At 30.3% G+C, this 23212-nt stretch overlaps 2 protein-coding genes across 3 annotated transcripts in view; one reads left to right on the top strand and one right to left on the bottom strand.

Annotated features, from left to right (window-relative positions):
* LOC129983704 (juvenile hormone acid O-methyltransferase-like) overlaps positions 1-19181 on the top strand; it is a 31524-nt gene extending 12343 nt beyond the window's left edge. For both annotated transcript variants that reach the window (XM_056093295.1, XM_056093296.1), the window contains exons 2-5: positions 7431-7632; positions 12878-13180; positions 15167-15314; positions 17769-19181. In XM_056093295.1, the coding sequence (XP_055949270.1) occupies positions 7441-7632; positions 12878-13180; positions 15167-15314; positions 17769-17947 (822 nt within the window). In that variant the 5' untranslated portion in view covers positions 7431-7440 and the 3' untranslated portion in view covers positions 17948-19181. The remainder of the gene's footprint in view (positions 1-7430; positions 7633-12877; positions 13181-15166; positions 15315-17768) is intronic.
* LOC129983705 (cysteine-rich PDZ-binding protein-like) overlaps positions 1-23212 on the bottom strand; it is a 46929-nt gene that overhangs the window by 19792 nt on the left and 3925 nt on the right. Inside the window, exon 3 of the mRNA XM_056093297.1 lies at positions 22654-22708. Coding sequence (XP_055949272.1) covers positions 22654-22708 — 55 coding nt within the window. The remainder of the gene's footprint in view (positions 1-22653; positions 22709-23212) is intronic.

The following is a 23212-nucleotide window of genomic DNA, read 5'->3' as shown; positions in this document are numbered from 1 at the left end:
GTATAAGTTAACACGATAACAATAAAGAGAGTTAGATGACTAAAATTCGGTACATAGATTTAACATCCATAGTGTAGATGCACTCAAATTCTGAGTCAAATCCAACAAGAGTGGGTCGTCTATCTGTTTGTACCTTTAGAAGCATATAAACGCTTTTACTTAAAAACGCAATGATAATCGAATTTGATATGTCAATTTGTGCCTGCCATTGTAATTCTGTGTCAGGTTTAATCAGTTGGGAACAAACGCGTCTAAAACAATAAAATAACCTTTATTAGAGAGTATGCGAGAAAGTTTTTGAGAGACTATTCCCACTGGTTACCAGTGCAGACGACACGAAGAATAAGAAAACGAAGCTACGGATGATAATCTGCAATCAGAAGACAACCTGCGCAGTTTCTAATGGCATTATGATGCCATAGAACTTGTCTTCATTAAGAAGTTCCAGGCACGTAATAAACAATACAGGTGTAAGGATGTCCCAATAATATTGCCTAAAAAAGCGTATAATATTGCCTAAATAAGTGTATTTCTTGGCTTTGTTAAATATGCAATGAATAACCTAAACTCCTTCAGACACATTTATGACATTATTCGAAATGCAAAAGTATTTCAGATAACAGAATATTCCGACAGACGGTATTACGAGATTAATAGCTAACTGTATTTTATACTATGTACGAAAAATCAAAATAAGACAAGAGGAACAGGGTCTATTTATAAGAAAGCCTTGCCCCCCCCCAACGAATTAAGCAGGATTTAACGACAATTATTGAAAGCTGTCAGCTTAATAGAAGAAGCAAAAATTATGTAACTGCAGGTAAAAAAGGATACTTGGAGAATTTCTTTTTAAAAATAAAAATGGGGATTTTTTTTTTTTAAGCAGAAGGTGCTAACAATGAATACTTTTCGGAAATGATTGCGTCAATTAAAATAGTTTTATTGAAAATAGTTTAATTTTTAGATAAAAAGTTTTATTATTATTATAAGACAATGATTCTATATCTTCAGCCTGTCTAGCTTTCCAGAAAGGAATTTTTTCATCAAACGAAAGGAACTAGATATTTGTAGGGATTCAGTTGCGATTATTTAATTTTAAATGATTATGAGAACAATAGCATCATAATGACAAAGTTAGCAGTCTCCCTAAAACTTTCTCACATCCCCAGTTAAATCCTTCTTTTCCCACATAAAATTATGAACCTTGGGGGTGAGGCTGTCAATACCTTCCATGGCATCAGTGCACAATAGTTATGGAATGCAGACCTTCGCTTCACTCTTAATATTTTCCCAGCATCTTTCATGCGATTATGTCATTTGGAAGCTTTTTTTGTGAACCGAATAAAACAAAAAATTTGACACGGAACTACAATTGTAATCACATACCGAATTTTATTTATTTAAGCCATTCTATTTATGAGTTAGTGCGTTAACGCGCACGCGAAAATAAAGACCGATAGACCTTTAACTCTTTGACAGATTAAGTTCAAAATTTGATAAAAATCTATATTTTAGATGTTAAACCTGCGTGCCAAGTCTTATCTACATAGCTCTTTGCATTTTGGAATAATCGTAACCAGACAGACAGATATCCTGTGAATGGATTTCGTTCATAATTTGACAGTAATCTACAAATTTGGTATTTCCACTAACCAAAAATCAACTGTCTAACTCAAAGCGCTTTTAAGATCATGTTCATAGACAGACAGGCGTCATTTCACAAATGTGTTTTTGTACTCAGAGAGCAAATTCGTTTAAACTCTCGAGCACGATTTTTTTTTTTTTTTGAAAATTAAAATACTTTATATACAAGAGTGTAAAAAGCACATAAAGCTCCGCCTATCGAAAAAAAGTCCAACCCCCCTTTTCCAGCGAGTCCTCTCGGGAAGGAAAAATATGCAACTGACTCTCTCACTAATGCGGAAGACAGGATTCCCTTAAATGTAAAGACGCAGGCGGAATTCGCATTCGCCGAAGCGCACACCTGCGGTCAAATGACGCATTTTCATCCAACGAAAGTTGAAATAAACGCAGGAAGAATATCGTTGTCAAAAATAAATAAATAAAATATTGAATGAAAAAAAAAATGATTTTAACTTTATCTATCACAGCACTATCCTAAATTAAAGTTCACATTTTCAACCTTTAAAAGACTTTTTGTTGGTCCCCTCCGATTTCCAAAACATTTTCACAAATGTAAGTGATTTCTCAGCTTCTTGAGTCGCTTGAAAATGTGGCAATTTATACGTCCTAATGAGATTGATTGAAGAGTTAACCGGCGAAAAAGTTCTCGCTTCTGTGTCGGAGGATCCCTTGTTTGAGACACGGTTCTCACTAAAATCTGTGGCACACGTGGCCTTTGTGCGCGTTAAATATGGCACCGAGAAACAAAAACTCTCAACTTTATGTGGAGTAGACATTTAAAAAGTCAGATGACAAAGGTTTTAGTAGCTACTGGAACTGAAGCTTCGCCTGCGTCTATTTGTTCTATATATAAGTACAGAAAAAGCAAAACTCATGTTTCGAAGTCGTATTGCTTTTTATGTTCGACGTAAAAAAAAAAAAAAAAGTTTTAAATCTGTCCTTTAATTAAAAAACATTTTTTTTTTGGTGTCAATGTTTGATGTCGATGCGAAGATTTGAGTTCCCACACTGATGTTTTTCCGTGGGAGAAACAGGAAGTTTCTGAGTTCGTTTTTCAGACAACTCTTTGAAATCCTCTAAGGCACCATTCAATAGGGTGCATCATTTTGAAGTTTTATTTAGTCATTTAATATTAACTGTTAAAAATACTTAAGTAGTAGTAAGAATATGTAGGATAATTTTTCGATTAAATTCATTGTAAAACAATGAGATATATTTATATTTCGAACCAATCAATATACTTTAGTATTAGGTGCATTAATATACATCAAATTACTTTTCCGAGTGCAAAAGATGAAATTTTAACTTAAAAGATTTATAATGTCACGAAGAGGCCACCAAAAGTTCTTTGATCGTAGATATTTAGTAGACTTTTTTTTTAATGTAGTAACTCATTCAGATCTTTCTTTAAGTAAAAAGGCTGTCATCTAATGCCAAGAAACCAAAGTTAATATAAGTAAAAAAAATAATTCAGTATTCAAAGAATTTACAAATGACGCTCACCAAAAACAGTTTTTGCAAGAGAATATGGTCCATATTTAAAAAAAAAAAATACAGGAAGGACAATAAGGATTCCAAATGTATACAGTAGGGTTAAAACTTAATTGCCTGAATGGTTAATAAACCGATTAGAGACTTGCTATTATCATGTCACCCCCCCTTTTTTTACCCATTTAGTAGGAGATAAAAAAAATAGCCCCTCATTTCTTGATACTAGCTATTTTCAAAAGTTTGATACATAATATGAAGCTAGATTTTATGGTAATGAGTGAAAATATCTTTAAGTACAATCCTTTCAAAGTATAGGTTCAACACCAAACTGTTTTTGTGAGGAAATCCGTTTTCTCATTCCAAGAAATATTAAGAAATGTTGGGTGAAAAAATGAATACGATCTTTTGGTTTAATTTTACTCCAATTAGGATTTTCTTGATTATTTTATGCATAACTCCCGGTGATTTGAAGATGATTTTCTGAGACTTGAAGAACAGAGAAACTGCTCATCTGCAGAATTGAAGGGTTTATGGAATTGAGCGGTCATTCCTGGCTTGACAGATCGTTCAAGCTTCGACCACACAGCTGGAATTGAAAAGAATTCAATCATCGAACGATTATAATAATAAGACGTTTCAATCGATACTAAAACAGAATTCCGATAATAGACAGCCCACAAGTAATTACCAGGGGGTAAGAAGCAACGTGAGCGTTGGAAATGTCATCATGTATTTTGAAAACATTTTTTTTTTTTTTTTGGCTGTGTTTGTGAATTTATTTAATGTGGAAAGATTTTTGGCTTGCTGCAGATTTTATGATTCGCATTTCAGATACATTTAGGAACCTTGATATTGGCATAGCTGGGCATATCAAAATCTGAGAGAAATTAAGCTAAACAACAATTTTAAAAATAACAGCGTTTTCAGATGAATTACTAAGCGAGCGTATTAACAGAAACTACATAAAAAACCCAAAAATAACCAGCGGAAGTAGTTTCCCTCAAATTTTCTTTCACGTACTCTAATAAAGTTGTCACACCGTAAAAAATGTTGGATCTCAGGTAATGTCTTGCATGGCACTGGCGAACAAAATCATGAAATATTGATCTTTGCCGTGAAATTAACATTTTTACTGATTCTATCGTATGTTTCTTGGCCGATATTTTCGCAAATTATTTCTGGCATGCGGTTAACAGTTTCCAAAAATCGAATTTATGTTTTAAACACGCTTTAATTACAATTTAATTACGCTACAATTTAGGCATAAAGCTCATATACCAAACTTCATCGGTTTAGCTCAAAGAGTTTTATATTTGCCGCAGACAGGCAAATGCAATGCTAAAAATATACCTTTCGAACTCGGAGAGGTCTAAAATGTAAAGAATCGACAAAATCTAAAGTTTGAATTTTTTTTTTTTGTCAATTACAATATTTTCTCTCTATTTCGTAAATGAGAAAGTGAAAACGAACCCCCTTCACCATCCTCTTTCGCATGACTTCTGGTGTTATTATTTTTTAATTCGCTCATGCTTTTTGTGAAAACAATTTAGAAACAGTTAAATTGTTATATTACTAATCTAACGTATTTTTCTTCATAATGTTCGGAATTGAAGTGAAGAAAGTTTCATTGCCATATTTAATTTACAGCATACACGCACATATATACTATCTGTCTGTTCCTATTTGATGCTTAAAAATACTTAGTTGAAAAACATCAAAGCTTGTTAGCACGTCAATCATCGGTGCATTCTATTAGTAAATTAATAAGCACTTCTAAATTTTCCTTAGCAAAATATTTTAATGAGTTGAATCAAAACGAAGTAAAAATCTTGTGCATGTAAACGGAAAGGAAGGCAATAATTGAAGATTTAAGTGAAGTCATAAGAAACTAATATTCCCGGCGAACTAACTGGTCTCCAAAAGGAACAAGTCAATAATAAGACGAAGATTCTGAAGTGATTTCGATCCCGAAGGTCTTCAGTCAATGCAGAAAAATCTAGAAATATAAATTCCTGCTAATGTTCGGACACGTGAAGGGTGAAATGTCGCATTTTTCCAACACGTGCCGGCCCTTAGGGCCTTCATCGCCAAGAGCGAATTTCGTCGCATGCAGTTTTTCTCGAGCCCAATTAACAAAAAGCGAAAATAATTGGACCCCCGCTTCGACCCGGTCCCCAAAACGATGGCACACAACCCTAAAACGCAACCGCGCATTTCCATAAATATGCACACAAACATCGGGGAGCACGTGAAAATAGAAACGCCGATTACGACACTTGGGTTCCACGTGTCTCTAGGAATTGGATTAACAAAAATCGAGAGTGACAGAACAGCAGGAAGTCCCCGAAATGGTTTTATAAGAGAGAGTTTTCACGGACGTTAAAAATTGCTTTATTTGGAAAAACATGCAATACTAAAGGTAAAAGAATAAAACATTATGTAGGTCGTCATACAAACCATGAAGATGACAGATCATCAAATATTTAAGGGAAAGGGAACATTGGTACTTTCAAAAATTTTATTTTTCAATTTCAGTCTAATAAAAAAGAGGACATTACAAAAATGAATAATTCGTAGAGGTTTAAAAAGTTGAACATTTAGGAGGAGCCTTAACAGTGAGAAAAAGATAATAGGGTTTTTTCCCCAAGCCTCCTCAAAACGCGTTTTTTTTTTTTTTTTTTTTTCAAATTTCGGTGCGCACAGAAAGCATTTTATTTACGACAATTGTATGAAAAATTCTATGCAATAATATTTACAAACATTATGCACCTGTTAAAGCGATTTTTATTATTTCAGGAAATAATAGAGTGATTCCATTTTTTACAAATTTTAGAAAACCGGAAATACACGAATTGCATAGTAAAATGAGTAAAACGGCGTGAAGTTTCTAAAATAGTATGAATTATAAACCTATCAAAGTTCTGAAGAAGCTATTAAGACCAAAGCTACACAATATATTTAACTGAAAATTTTAGCGAACATTAATCCGGGCTACTGATTGCAAAAGGCGGTTGATTTCAAATAAAAAAAATATCTTCATCAGCTCTATAGCTTGAGATTTAATGAATTGAGTAATCAAAAAATAAAATATTTAAAAAAGAAAAAATTATTCCACAAACAGATGAATGAAAAGACAGAAAGAAAAATATTATTATTTGTTACCAACAGAATATGTATGTAATATTCAAGCATAAAAAAAACTAATAATACGATTCCACAGCTTTGATCTTGAAGATCAAATTTACGAACATCAGTGGGCAATTTGTATAGACTAAATGGTTGACTATCTTTTTCTCAGCAAGGAATGCTATGTTGCTTCGTCAACCTTCAACTATTCCACTCAAGAAACAAATATTTTGGTCTCTTGAGTGGAATAGCAGAACGGTGCTGGTTATTTAAAAAAGAGTGATTTATTAGAAAGAACATGGTTGCTGTAGAAAGAAGTGTCATTCGTGAACCCTAAAGAGAACGAAATAGAATAATGTTGCATAAAAGATATCAATTTCATGAAATCTCTTGATCAGAATAACTTTTTGCTTACCTAAGATAATAATTATAAAAAAACAAAAGAAATAAACAGGGGGAAAAACAGTAACCTCCCCTCAAATAAGGGTCGCCAAATCAAAATATTCACAAATGGTTCTCATCTCACTCAGCTCATGAATTAGAGCGTGTATCTGTCATTTATCCTCGTTGAGGCAATCACAAGGTTGAAAATTATTTTGATTTAGTTAACGTGAAGCTTGGCAGTTCTACATACCTGAACGGTAGCGAACGAAAGTGAATCATTTCAATGGGACATAAAGACAAATGACAAATCAATATGTGGGCAGATACTCATGTCAAGGCAAGTAACTTTTAGAAATGCAAAAGATAGTGTTAACAAAGTTTACTCAAGACAAACAAACAAAAGAAATTTTTGCAGTGGGGAAAGAAACCGTGTGCTCTATTCGCCTATTATTTATTCTTCTTTAATTAAATTACTGCAAATGAATTTAAGCATCTATTTAAATAACACAGCAGTCATATCTTATAAACAAGAGCAGATGGGTAAAAATTAATGTCATGTTTGCTTCCGGCGGACGAATTACACACAAAAACATTTAAGGCACTAAATTGGATGTTGACTTGTATATTCAATGCACATTGCATGTGCGAGTATACGTTATGGTTGCCATTCACAGGTAAATTTTTAACGATTATATAACAGATGAATTAAAATAAAAACATTGATATGCTAAAATGATTTGGTCTAAAAGTACGAATCTAATTTAATTTCCCTCCACCCCCTATAGGTTTAAGGCCATGAATGATCCCGAACTGTACGCCCAGGCGAATCCGTTCCAGGTTCGAGATGCCAGCCAAATCCTGGGGGTCTACAAGAAGCGGATGTCGCCCGACGACACTGACATCGTTTTGGACATTGGATGCGGTACGGGAGACGTCACCACGAGAATTCTAGGACCATCGCTGGGCCGCTTCGAGCTGTTACTCGGGGTTTGCGTTTTTTATTGGTTATTTTAACATTGATGCAATTTCTTAAATCGTAGATGTCATTCAACCACTTTCAAAACTGGACAGAAAATGTAACAAGTAATCGCAGCATATCAAGTGGCAAAATACTTTATTAAACGCTTTTATTTAATTTGATTTCTTTCATCTTTTGTTATCGAACTATTACCACGTTTCTGATGAGTTAAGATTTCGAAATTTTGCTCACTTCTGTGTTCTTGATGATAATATACTATTTTAAAACATTCAGAGCTTAATTGTCATTTAATCCAAGAACCGATTTGTCAATTTAATTTAAAGTCCTAGCCACAAGCCAAATTTTATGTCATATATTAATTATTATTATCATAAAAACGTATTATCATAAACATCTGATATTTAGGCATATCAAAACGAATTTTGTCTTTTAAATTAGAAATTGACTTCATTAACTTAATAACAAATTTAAATATTAATTATCTGTAATTTGAATATGAACGATGTTTTTGTACAATGCTAGACAATTTTAGTAAGTGGCCACATCTGGTAGTAATATTTGTAATAACAAAAATATAAATAACTTTATATCAAAAGCTAAAAATGAGAAAATAATTAAAATAAGATTCTACTTTTTAATGCATTTATAAAAGTGTACTTTTCAAAAAAAATGTATTTAATTTTGGAACATTAATCTTGTCAACACTATTAAATTTAATTAAATAGAATCCGTTTCTCACTTGTTAAATTTGACTATGTGCTGACATTTAGTTAAAAGACATTTAATATACTTGTATAGTAAAAGTTTGAACTTCTTTTTAAATTTTGAAGATTTAAAACATTTAAATACACGGCATTTGATACTTAAATCTGTTTTTAAGCTAAACTATTGAAAGCAATCAAAAGAAATTTTTTTTTTATATATGAATTTTAATTTTTATTAAATTAATACAATTTCAAATATTTTTGTATCCCGAATTATTAATTTAATAGCCAGGAAAGCCAAATTCCGAGAGAAAAATTTTTTTCCGACAAAGTTGTAAAACGGAATAAATAACAAAGTTATAATTATATAAACAACAAACATGCTAATACTCTAATAATAAAAAACGAAATTCATATGAATATATGAATTCAGAGCGTTGCATTTGTCCACATAATAATAATAATAAACAGTGAAAGAAATTCAATCGGCAGAAAGTAAAATGCGCCTTAGTTTATACTCTTGACATTTTAAATTCGTTGAAGGATTGCAGGGACTTCCAACACGTCCAAATTTGAGCTCAGTTCCTTTCGAATTCGCCAACAGCTCAGAGCAAACCAAACGGCCCTTCCATATCTATACATTTCACTCTGTGAACGGTTCGCGAATTATTTGGCTCGAAAGTGCGTCCAGAAATATGTGTCTAAGCAGGAAGGAGAGGAGGAAAAGCTTTATACGTTTTCTTCCCTCCCCCCAGCCACAATGAAATAGCGTGCTGTACTGTAGACAGTAAAAACTTAAACTAACTAAAAATAAAGACATGTTTATAACAACTATAAATATATAAATAAAATAAAAAAACTAAAATCAGACAGTGTATTGCAAAGGATGTTATAGGAATTCAAATGAACTAAAACTAATTTTCATGAATTTTTGGCACTTAAATCTCATTAGGCTTCTTGTTAAGTCTTGAAGAACTAATGCTCATTACCTGCACGGTTCCGTGAAAATTCATCCAAAGAAACATATATAATAAAATAAATTTTTTCTACTTATAAGTTTATAATTCAGACTTCGAGACACATCGAGTCATTATTGTACAAAATTTAGTGGCTGTAAACATAACAGATTAATCTGCACTTGCAAACATTCCCTTTTATAAGTATATCTATACTTATAATAAAGCTCAATGTGTGTGTGTGTGTGTGTTGGCGCTCTACAGGCCAGGTCATTTGACATACAGCTATCAAATTTGGTACATGTATACCTTAGAGGTCGGGAATGTGCACCTGGGGTCCATTTTTTTGAAATTTTAATTAGAATTTTAATTATTAATTAAAAACTAACTTTCCCGCTAAAAAAATCTTCCATTTTCCCCACCGCCAACTTTTCCGCCAAAAAAATCTTCAATTTTCGCCACCGCCAAATGAGTAAGGCTTCCGGTTTTCTTTTCTCCCAACAGTAATGAGGCTAGAGTTAGTATTTTTCGGCGGATTATTTCAAACGATTCTGTTTATTTTCTTAATGTTTGATGCATTTAAAATTAAACATTGTTAATGAATCGATCCTTCAGATTCATTCTGAAGTACTTTTGAATTAAAATAAAACAGAATAAAGGAAATTAAAAATTTCTAATCCGCATAGCGTTACCCCAACTGGCGTAGAAAAAAAATCACGTATTTGCGTTACGTAACTGGCGTTGAAAATTCACGCATGCGCTTTGTGTTCTGAATTCCGCATTGTATTGACGAATTATTATCAACAGATGCGGACTGGATTTAAATTATTTTTAGGTTCGTTGTATGCTTTTGTAATTAAAATGTATTTATGTTAGTTATATATTTTTTGTATATGCTTATAGTTTTAAGTACATCGTTTTTTAAGTAGTTTTTTTAAAACCTGTTTTCAACCGTTTATTTTAAACGATTCATTTTATTTTCTTAGTGTTTGATGCATTTAAAATTAAATATTGTTAATGAATCGATCTGTTCATGATGAATCTGAGAAAATTTTGTTGAGATATTCTTGAGATATTACATAAATTAAGAAAGATATTCTTTCGTGCCCATAAAGTTTAAACGCTGAGTGACTCTATTTTCAGTAATCAGATTATAAAAAAATGCTTTGTTTCAGTAAAAAATATTATTATATTAATTGAAGATTAATTCTTTCCACTTTAATTTAAAGCATAAATTCTACGGTGCTAACAGAAAATGAGAGAGATACATATTACGTTATAACTGAAGGCCTTTATAATATTATGAATGAATTATATGACAATCAAAATTTGAAGTTTTAAAATATTTTGATGAAGAAGCTATTAAAGTAGGAATTGCATAAAATATTTAATTATTAAAATTTTAACGAACATTAAGATTGGCGAACCGGCTGGTCGCCAAAGGCGGCTAGTATAAAATAAGACAAGCTCTAAAATTGGAAGCAGACGATTTGATGAAAGTTGAATTACAGATAAAATAGTAATAACGAATTAAAATTTTTTAGATTTTTCATATCCAATAGTCAAAAACTTCACCAGAAGGAATGATTATCACTGAACCTCTCTCTCTATATAAAACGGTATGTGGACGCACAAATCACATAGGACTCAGAAATCGTCGTTTGGTTTCCACATGACTCATTCGAATTGTCCAGATGCTTGTTTCAGCAGAAAATCGCTTTTTTTGGGGGGGGGGGGGGTAATACGAAACCAGTGAAGAATGGTCTTGCCAAAAACTCTCTAATAAAGGTGTTATACTCTCCACCCTGAAAAAAAATGTTGGACCTTGGCCAAGGCCGAAAATGTCTTCCATAGTACTGGCGAACAATAGTAACGAAAAATTAATCTTTGGGGCAAATCTGGCATTTTTACTGAATCTATCGAGCGATCCTTGGCAATTGTTTTGGCGTATGCTATTAACTTGCCATGAGATTAATAGAACACAAAAACTGATTTTATATTTTAGACACGTTTTTTCCAGACGATTCAAACTAAAATTTCCCAAAAAGCTACAATTGTACTCAAAAATTCAAATGTGATGTTTTTAAGCCATGACGTTTCTGAGATATTTATATGCTTATGAAAGTACAGATCGACAGAAGGTCAATCTCTAGGAGGATATGATAGATATCTACACTTAAGATGGTAAATGTGTGCACCACATTTTACCCGTCTTGCTCCCTTCTAGTTATCGTGTTAACTTATATTCGGACAGCCGGACAAATACATTTCCTCTGAAGGGATTTTGCACACATTTGACAGAAATCAACAAATATGGTGTAAAAAAAGTGTACCAAATTTCCTCTTTCCTGTTCAAAGCTTTTTTGAATCATCTTTATCCCAGACAGACACATAAAATGTCCAAAATGTGTTATTCAAACTCCTGGTAGTCTATAATGTAGATATTCATTGAAATTCTGACAACTACAATACTTTTTCTGTACTTCGACTAAGAAAAAGTAAGGATGAATTTAAATCGAACAGTTTCCATCATAAATCGAAATCGTACGAAACGAGAAATGAAGGCAAATGAAAATATTGAAGAATCATTCATTACATTGTCAACTGTAAATTCGCACAGCGCTTCGTGTTTATCACGAGGCGGCTCTTTGCTGAACTTACAATGAAATGCACGCTGCAATAGTCTGATTCACTGTATACCGGTGCATACAAAACTTTTCCTATGGCATCGCCATTTTGTCATAAACAAATAGCAGCTCCGTATTCAGAATGAAAGGTTTCTTCTATCCAGTGATGTGTTTCTGTTCTCTTGTCATTAAATATTTTAAATCAATATTTAATAAATATCTTAAATCTACTTCTTCCTTTTGAATAACCTTGCATTTCCTAAATACGGGCAAATATGACTTTCAAATGCATACCATATTTTTGGATAGAGAGTTAATGAAAAGATATCCAAATACTTATTCTTTAAACATCTACTAAGAAGTTTATGCATTTTATTTGTACTCTTAATGAATAAAACACATAACAGAAAAATCATAGAAACTCTTTATAAGAAGAATGCCTTCTAAGGAAAATTGTCGAATTTTAGTTTTATGTGTGTCAGAAATCTCTTTGCAACCCATCCAACCCATTCCTTTCGTTCACATTCGGCTTGGCCAATATCACAAATGGAGCACAACCAAATCACATTTATGAATTCGATGTCACACACAGTTAGCACCCGAGTGACAGTTCTATTACAAACCGTATCAGTATTCACAAAATCCAAAGCAAATATCTAAGTCCACTTTATGCTACAAATGCGCATTATTCTAAGCAAATTTCACTGCATTTTCTTTAAAACAAATTGCAACGGCTACTAGTAAGTGAATTTGAAGCTCATCCGTCTTGGTGGCACTGCGCAGTATTTATATTTCTCAGCCTTTATGGGACAATTTGAAGCATTGAAATATAATGTCAAACTCCTCTTTTCCACAGTTTTTTCACTTTATAATCAAAATTTTGAAAACAGGAAAACTATCAAAAGCCTGGTGTTTTTGCTATTTTCAGTTCTAAAAGGCTTGCCATAAATTGTACGCCTTTTGCAGGTGGACAAATCCAGGGACATGGTGGAGTATGCACAGCACCATTACGAGGACGAAAATATTTTCTTTGAAGTTCTCGATATCGCTGGAGACGTTACTGATTTCAGAGATGAATGGGGCACCTTCTCCAAAATATTCTCTTTCTACTGCCTGCATTGGGTGAAGAACATCAAGAAGGCTCTGGAAAATATTCAAAGTCTGATGAAGAATGGCGGAGAGGCACTCCTGGTCTTTGTGGCTCAATGCCCCGTCTTCGAGATGTACGAAAGAATGGCCGAAAATGAGAGATGGAAAAGCTACATGGAGGTATGCTGAAAAAACTGCAAAAGGAATGCAATTACAATTTTAAGAAGTAACCCTTAGACCAAGGGGTAATGTATCTGCAGTGTCCATTCACTTCATAAACCAAACTGCACAACGAAAACATGCTCTTTTCCTCCCACAATAAATTCCAAAAATAAACTGGTATCTAGTAGTTGACGTGTAACTCTTAAGCACAGAGTCTATTCATATGATGCCATAATCAAACACATGAAACTGCATATATCATCTAACAGCACACTGCTTTACGCCTTTCTTCCAAACAGATGTGCAACGGATTCAAAATTAAATTGAAGCAGTGTATTTAACTCGTATCAAGTGAGGATAAACTCATATAAAATCAGAGGGAAGCATTAACAATATAAATATGCAATAAATAAAATTGTGAATGTTTTTTAAAAGCATGACAGATTTTAATGTGGGCAGAGAAAATATTCCTTTATCAGAAAGGCCAAATTTCTTTTATTTCGTACATCAGATTCTGATAAATAAGAATACCAACTAAATTATTTTATAGAATTAACTTATCAAATAAAATGATTTTAAATGAAAAATGTCGACAGTTAACGAAAATCCAAACAAATAACTTTCTTCTATCTTCTTCAAAGAGCAGCCAACCCCTACCCGAATGTTCTAAAAGCTTTACGGTATAATTTTTTTAAGTTTATAAAAAATTTCCCTGATTTTCAAAAATAATATGTTTGATTAATTCATAAATACTTTCATATTTCGAGAAAAAAAATACTATTTAAGATGGTACAAAATTAATATTGCATTTAAAATGTTGAATGCAGATTTATATATTTTGCAGCTCTAGAAACCATACATAAAGAGACTTTTCTTTAAATTCGATGGTCCATTTAGTTTCCCCTTTTAGCACATATTTAACATGTTTTGATTTACCTTAGGATAATATTTCTTTTTATTTTATTAACTTTCTGAATATGTATTTGTTTTTATTTATGACGCCAGACTACCAGGTATATTTGTACAAAATACTATTAAAACAGATGTGGTTTTTTATAAATATGCTAATGACTAAGTAAATGTAATGAAATATTTGGAAACTTGAGTAATAATCTCGGATCAAGTGCTAACATTATCCGATATTTTTAATCATAGAATTTGACTTTTCATTTACAAAGATTTATTTAACAAGTAGAAAAATAAAGTTTTTAATCGACTGATTCCAGGCCCTCACAGCCTAGCGGCCCTGGAGCTAGTTGAAAATTCGCCACTGGAGAACAAAAAAACACATGCATATTTCAAAAGAAAACAGACAATTTTTTGCTATGTCCTGTATCCTTTTTAAAGATTTTTGTAAATGGAACCAATTTATGACACTGCCACAAGGCAAAGAAAACAGAGACACTAGGTTACCTTTAATTTACCATGATGTCTTTCACTGAAACAAATTGAGATTATTTTTTGAGGAAGAATTTTTTAACTTTGAGCCATGACCAAATAAGTACATCTCTAAGCCAGCTATTATACTTTCCAAACACCATCAAGAGAATGCCAAACTCACGATAGTAAATTAAATGGGAAACAGAATCTACGAAGTTGAGAAATGCATCAGGAATCTTCTGCTTCCAAAGGCAATATCCTACCATTATCCCATCCAACATCTAACCACATAGAGGTGCTCCCAGTGTAATCCCATATGTTTCCTTATGGGGAAGATAAATGAATTCTAAAATTGAACTGACCTGGTGCACTCGGCACATATAACATCAGCATGAATTGACAATATTTTTCTTCTCACATTTAATGAAAAATAATTAATCAAAATCAGTTTTCCACATGGAAAATAAATAATTTCTGAGAATGCCAGGAGAATTTTTAAATTCAATAACTAGTTTAAATTAAGTAAATTTTTTTTAAATTTTCTAGTTACATTTTTCTAGAAGTTCATTCCTTAAATAAGTGCATTGTATTGCTTGACTCAATTATATGCAATTGATTCGGTAGGATGCAAACGACTTCGTTCCAATGACTCAGCACTTGGCCCAGCCATCTTTCGTCTTCTCACAAATGATGGAGGAAGTGGGCATCTCTCCGATTAACTGCTCCACAATGAACCGAACCTTTGCCTTCACCTCGACAAAGATGCTTAGAGGTATGCAACATGTAATTATTTATATATTTAACAAGAGAAGAATTTTTTTTATTTAGATTAATTTGAAATTTGAAACAGCAGATTCCCAACTATCCACCTGAATACTGTAGAAGGGTAGACCAGATACCAAAAACCTAATGGGCAATAATTTTATAAATGCTCACTCCTAATCCCATCACACTCAATCTTTAAAAAGATATCCTGTTAAGATTAAAACATTTTTAGTTTATATTTTCAAACTTGTTGACACGGTTTGCACACACTTTAAACTATACACTTAAAAACAAGCAAGCAAACAAACAAACAAACAATATATATATATAAATGTTGTTCAAATTTAAAAACAAATTTAACTGCAGGAAACACAAAAGCGTATATTATGTAGAACGAATACTTGACTTTAAAATACACAAAACTAAAACGTTAAAAAAAGTATGTTACGTTACACACGTTAAAAAAAATATTATAACAATAATAGTCTTCTTCAGGAGGATCTATAGTTCCATTTGACTTCAAATTTTAAATATAAATATATTTTTAATTAATTCAATATGACACTTAATAATTCAGATTTATAACACAACAGAATTGCTTTCTATACAATGAATATGTAGATATTCACTGTATGCAAGAAAAAAAGACACCAGATTAGTACATATGAAAAATTATCATCAGTTTAAAATTTCATTGGAAAATGAGACTTTCTGATTGCTTTATGAATCTTAAACATCCTTGGAAGAAAGGTCTATATTAAGAATTTTATTAGCTTACATTTAATGAAATGATATATAGATAGAAAAAAAGCAAATATTACTCAAATAATAAAATAAAAAAGTATTTCAAATTGGAAAATTCTAATTACATCTGTTTGTTATCAAACAAAATGAAAAATCACAAAAATTAATAAGGAATAAGCAAAATAAATAAATAAAATAATAAGCACAAAAAATGCAAGTACATATAAATATTCTAAAACTGTAACCACAACCAATTATAATAACAATAGTAAACACTATTAATAGAAAGCACTCCACAGCTGCATCCTTAAAATAAACATATGAAGAGGATTATAATGATCACATTTCATATTTTGTTGCAATCTACTGGTTTCTTACTTAAACCAAAATAAAGACAATTAAAACAACTTTACAAAAGGAAAAAAATCTTTTCTAGCTATTTGAAATAATGCTTTAAAAAGAGTTTTCGCATAAAATGGAGTAAAATAATAATAATTAAAAAAAAAACTGTTTGTTGCTCTATTATTTAAACACTTTTTTAGTTATACGGTAGCTGAGAAGTCTCATCAATTTCTTTTCTTAAGTAAACAAAAACTTATTTCAGCTTGATAATTAAAGCTAGTGAATATATATTCAGCTAAGAGATATATATCACAAGGTAACATATATTTGCATGCCTGGGAATTTTAAGTCATTCCATTTGTATATTATGTGATGAAAACATATATGATATACTACATGTTTATATCTATCACCTCTTGTTTCTGAGTTATGATAGTAGTGACATTTATATTATGTTAGTGAACTTTTACATTAATCCTAACTTTATATGCAGTGAACCAGATGAGCCTCTCATCCAATTAACGATAAAAAGTTTTTTTCCAACAACCTTTTTCTTTTTCATAACTATTCTTTTGTCATCCAACTATATTGTTCAGCTCTGCTATTCCATAAGCAAAAAAAGTAAAGATATTTCATGTAGCCTTTAGCATAGCTGGTCAAGCAAAAATTTACTAATTTTTAAATCTACACAAATTTCTCACTGATATTCGTAAAACAATCTTCTGGTATAGTATTATATTTTTCTTTCACTAATCACAGGATTTTATGTAAAAGAACAGCTGGGAATATTCTTTCTGTTTTTATTTTGTGTTTCCTTTATTAAGGAATAGCTCTCATTCTTTAAAATTTTAAATTCAACTACACAGAATTTTAAAAAGTAGAGCCAATAAAGAAGTTTTCCTATTTGAAACCAGTACACCAAATATAATCAAATTCTGCTTAAAAATTCCAATCACCAAAGAAAAAGATTTTTTCCCATCCTTTTCTTTGTCTCAAGAATAAAAACTTGTGTTTATTATTTTAATATTATTTATGTTACATTTAATATCATTTATGTAAGTTATTATCATTTTCTATTTCCCACTTGACAAATAGAAAGAACAATTACAGACATAAATATGTTTAGCTTCTAAGATAAGGACACAGTAATTTAAATTGATGAACAATAAATTAAATCAATGACACTTACTTGTTCACCAATTCAATCATAAGATTCACAGAAATACTGTAGATGTGTTTTGTTATATGTTATTATTAATGTAGATGCGTGTTTTTATATGGTTTCAGTAATGTGAAAAAATGTTTTTCACTAACTTATTTTTAAAAGAGATATTGCTATTTCCCTTATATTTGTTTCTCCTTTAATTTTTTATAGATTGCATGGTTGCTGTGAACCCATTCATCAACAAAATACCACTTCAGCAAAGAAATGAATATATTGAAGACTGCGTCAAGACTCTTTCAGCAATTAAAATAGAGTCAGGAAATGTCAATGAAAATGAAGCCTGCTGCTTTTCATATAAGCTCTTGGTTGCACATGGTGCAAAAAACTAACAGACCAAGTTTTATTTGCTCTTACATATATTCAGGAATCTAACATAATACTAAAATTGAGTGTATGTTATTGCACTGTGTCCAAACATGATAGAGAGTATCTAAAAGCATAACAGGAATCAAAATATTTACTTTAACATCTAATAAGAATGCTTAATTTTTATTGGAAAAAAAAATGTATAATATTTTAAATAAATGTATAATATTGCGAAGTTTCTATATAATCATAAAATAAATCATAATAAATTTTCATTCAATGTACTTCCTTTTTACTTATTATTTTAATAGGACCAATGTTTATTTTTAGTCAGAATCATCATGAAGTGTAAAACAGAGACTTTTATTAGGTACAGATCTATATCTTCCTGAGTACTCATATTCTTTACTATCTGGTAAATAAATGTATAATTATAATTATGAAACATAATTATAGAAGTTAACTATCATCTGCATTACTAAATAACTTTACTGAACGAAGAATGATGGAATGCAGAAGATTTTGGCAAATGTGAATATGTCAACATTTTTTGATAATATGTTGCAATTTTATAATCTGAACATAGCTTGATTTGGTAATCGAAGATAACTACTACAAAAAACATGACGCTTTTTATTAAATTATCTTCATTAGAAATATACAATCATACCAAGTAAATTTTGCCAGATTTAGCAAACTATTATTTTATTACGAACTCTATTGTGAATTTTCCTAAATGTAAATAGGGACATATGATAGAAAACAGCAGTGGGCTTGTCTACATAAACAGAACTAGCCCATTAGATATTTAAACAACAATCATAAATTCTTTATCATTTTGGAACAGATTATTTTGAACTTTTGTATAAAAACATTTTATGGTATGTTTAAAAATCACCTTTTATTCAAAATACAATTCATTTTTTTAATAAAAAAATTAAAATTGCAAATTATTCTCAAGTATTTGTTAAGCATGTAAATTTTTGCAAACAAAAATTTAAATTCTCTAACATTTTGGAACACAGTGTGTGCAAAGTATCAATAAAGGTAATTTTATTTAGATTAATAAGTTTTTATGGAGTTAGACAGCAGTTATATAAACAAATGCTAACAAAAACTGCTTGGAATTTAACAGCAGTTACATAAACTAATATGTGAAAGATAATGTTATGTTCTAATAATGTAACCAGGATTTAGTTGATATATAATGACTAACAATTAAATTGTAGCAGCAAATAAAAAAATCTAACATTAATACTTTAAGTTTCATTTTTTATAGCAAAAAGAATATCTTGTTAATTAAACAGAAAATTGTGCACATTCTTACTTTAGAATTAACAAATCTCATTTCAGCTTTAAACCATCCAAATTAAAAAAAGGCTGAATTTCAAAGTTGTAAAAACTGAATTTTTGTATTCGTTATATAAAAGACAATTTATAAAATTTGTCAATTAAACAAAAGGACAATAATTGACATAGATTTATAAAATTTTGCAAGACAACTTTGAAGATTTTGGATTATTTTGCTTGAAGGAATCAGAATATACAGACCAAAAGACATCAAGCCTTAAACAGATCTTGTTTAGAATTTAAATTTGCATTTTTGATGTTTATACTGTATTTCAAATATCACTTCTTTATTGTGTTTTTGAGTTATCACATTTAAATACATGCGGAAGTAAAGACCAACTGGTAGTCAACCCCTACTTAGATTTGGTTCAAAATTTAATACAGATCTACGATCTTAGGTGCTAAATCTGTGTACAAAATTTTATCCATCTAAATCATTTCTTTGGTGACTATCATGTTCACTTGTTTTCAGACAGACTGAAAGATTTCCTGATAATGGATTTTGTTCGAAATTTCAATGAAATTATAAATTTAGTATAAATATCAGATACCACATTTAATCTATTTAGCTGAAAGATTTTTTTTTGAGTTATTGTGTTCATAAAGAGATAGACTGACATAATTCCAAAAATGTTTTGGACTCAGGAAAGGTCTAAAATGCAGAGATTTATCAAGATTTCAAACCAAATTCTTTAATTACAACAATACTGATATAAGAATTATACATATTTAGTTATTAAATATATATTATACATACATATTTAGAAGTTCCTAAAGATTTCTATACAATACACATGAGCAAAAAATTTATTGAAAAGCATTACCTAATAAAATATATGTCTATTATGTTAATATATATCATATCTGGTAATCAGAATGAATTTTCATTAGAATTTTTAAATTGCTAATTTTAAATATGCTATAGAAGTAATCTAAGAGGTATAAAAACAGAGTTGTCACTCAAATCTGGAAAAAATATTCCCTGTGTTTTCCCTACACATATATACAGTATAAGGAGAAATTTGAGAACAGCACACCTGTATTGGCTATACTGGAATAACACTACTCTACAGTTTCAATATGAAATGAATGAAAGAAGCTAGGAAAGGAAGCAAAAGTTTAACATTATTCGATACAATACTATATTAAAAGAAAGTTTATATTTACATACATTCAAAAAAAAATTTATTGTTTACAATTTAGCAAGATAAAATTCATATATTAAGAAGGGGAGATATTGATCACTTCTCACACTCTAATAGGACTCAAGTATGTGAAACACAAAGTAACATTTTTTTCTATCATGATGCAAACCACTAACTGATTACTTAACAAAAAAAAAAAAAAAAAAAAAAAAATCATTATAAAGCAAGCCTAATTTTTAAAATTATTTTTAGTTATTTATCGTTGCTAATTCATATATTTGGGCACTGATTTCTGCAATTTTTTTTTCATTAGTTCCATTTTTTTTTCTTTTAAAACAATTTAATTTGCATTTCTTGGACTTCCTTTCTTTTTCTTGAACATTTTTCTGCTTTTTCTAAAGCTTCATAAAATCTCGTACATGCTAATTTAGCAAATTGAAGTAAGTTTTCTGGAATCAAAACTTTAAAAAGACCTTCATAAAAGTTTATGACATTATATACAGCTTTTAGACCAATTAAAGAATCTTCTTTCAAATTTTCAATTAGCACATCTTTGCTGATACTAAATCCACTTTTCACAGCCACACTTCCATGTGGCAACACAAGAATTATTTTTACAACTTGTCCATCTTACATCCATTTCCATCAAAGTTTTTGCACATCAAAATATTAGAATAGAAATCATCCAAACAAATTTTGTTTATTAAATGAATTAATCTGCCCTTTGTATTAACTTTTTAGCTTATCCAGGAAAATTTTGAATTGGATCTTTACGCATTCTAAACATAGCGGGGAAATTTGTGCTATGAATAAAGAAGTTAAAACAAATCAACTTTTCATTTTTCACATAATTATGCGCTGGTTCTTCAATAAATGCAGATCTAAACAAAATGCAACATTTAAAACAGAAAATCTTTTTTACACGTGTTCAAATATATATATATATTTTATAGTATTCATCACAAATATGAAACACTCTGCTAAATAGCTTCTTTTTTCAGCTTCAGTAACCCTACTAGTAATCAAGTAACTTGCAGTATTTTTTTTCCAATCTGAAGACTTTTAGGATTATCAAGCTCTATCAAAAACGAACTGCTTCATCAAAGAATATTATGAATTTACTATGGTTAAAAATTTCTTAAAAGATGGTTGAAAAAAATGGAGATAATCCATAACAAAGAGCAAACAACATTTTTGTATGATTTAATGTAGATTGTTTGACTATTTTACTACCAATGATCATATGTGAAAATATTATCATTGAAATTATATCATCGAGTACATTAAAGGGTGAATGCAATGCAAAAAGTTTTAATGTCCATAAAAGTTCAGCTTTAAATATGATTTTTGAATTTAAAAAAAAATCAAAATTGGCTTATTTTCAAATTTGCCATTTTTGGAATTGACATGTTATCTTTTCCTGTATTTCTTTTAGTCTAATATCAATGATGACTTTTTTGAACAGGCACATAATTTTGTATGTTTTCCTCTGCTGATATAATTAGTAAGTGCCTGTTTTCCCATATCAGTTAAATTTATTATTTTCTTATAAAATGTGCAAATATGCAGCAAACGGATTTTGCAGAACTTTACTAACCCATTTCAGCAAAGTCAAGATTCATATTTTTATCAATCCAATGTGTATTAAATGTGGAATTTTAACAGTTTATTATTTTTTTAAATAATATCCTTGTTCTACACTGAATAAGGTCACAATTTTTCAAATAATAAACAAACCATTTAATACATTCACTGCAATACTTCCACAGATTGAATGTTGCTATTCTTGCCAGAGAAATTTATTTTATTCTCACATTGAGTCAGAACACTGTTGAGTATGCTCATAAGCTGTAATCCAAGAATTTCAAGGAAAGAGAATAACTGCCTTTCAAATTGTAATTAAACTGATCAATGCAGGAAAAAAAGACAGCAAAAGGAGAGAGAGTGAGTTTTCATGATTACATAGTCACAAATGGTGTTGTGACATTTTTTGAATTAAAAAAAAAAAAAAACACAAAAATTCCCTGTACTTTCTTGATTTTTATGAAAATTTTCAAATTCCTTTGCATTTGCCCTATTTATAAAACAATTTTTTAATTCCCTGTATTTCCCCGTTCTCTCGGTACAGTGACAACCCTGTAAAAATATCATAGAAAAATTCAATGGATACTTTTAACTATGATAAAATAAGTAATTTCAAATTTGGTTTTTAAAAATGAAAAAGTTAAAATTACCTGTTTTTGCTCGCAGTTAATGCTTTGTTCTCATTTATCTTTCTACCACCACCTTCTACAAAAAAGGAATTTAAAAAAAATCTATAAATTATCAATAGCAATTATATTTAAGGAACATAAATTCTAATCAAATTTAATGTACATAAAAAAAATGGTTATCAATACTTTCATTATTAGCCAATCAGCTTTTAATGTGTTATAGTGGAACAAATTTTTGCAGTAAAACAGTTATAAAAACTCTAAATTTAAAACATTACATTAAAAAATTCCTAGTATGATAATAATAAAAAAAAGAAGCTTAGGAAATAAAATAGACCCTATTTACTTTCTTAATCAAACATTTTATTTTTAAAGTTTTATCATAATTTTCATTGCATATTAAGAATACAAAATCATATACATCACAATTTTTAAAAGTAAAAACAGCTTATATACAAGTATATTAATGTGGTAAATTAACTCCATGTTAATGCACTGCGTTCTTCCGGTGATAGCCAGCAGTTAGAGGGCAGAATTCAGAGTTCACTGGGGAGAAACAGATGTCCGCCCGGAAATCAAG

This window comes from Argiope bruennichi, chromosome 9, assembly GCF_947563725.1.
Source record: "Argiope bruennichi chromosome 9, qqArgBrue1.1, whole genome shotgun sequence".
Classification (NCBI taxonomy): Eukaryota; Metazoa; Arthropoda; class Arachnida; order Araneae; family Araneidae; genus Argiope; species Argiope bruennichi.
The sequence above is the reverse complement of the archived record's forward strand: the minus strand, read 5'-3'. Positions and strand labels throughout refer to the sequence as shown.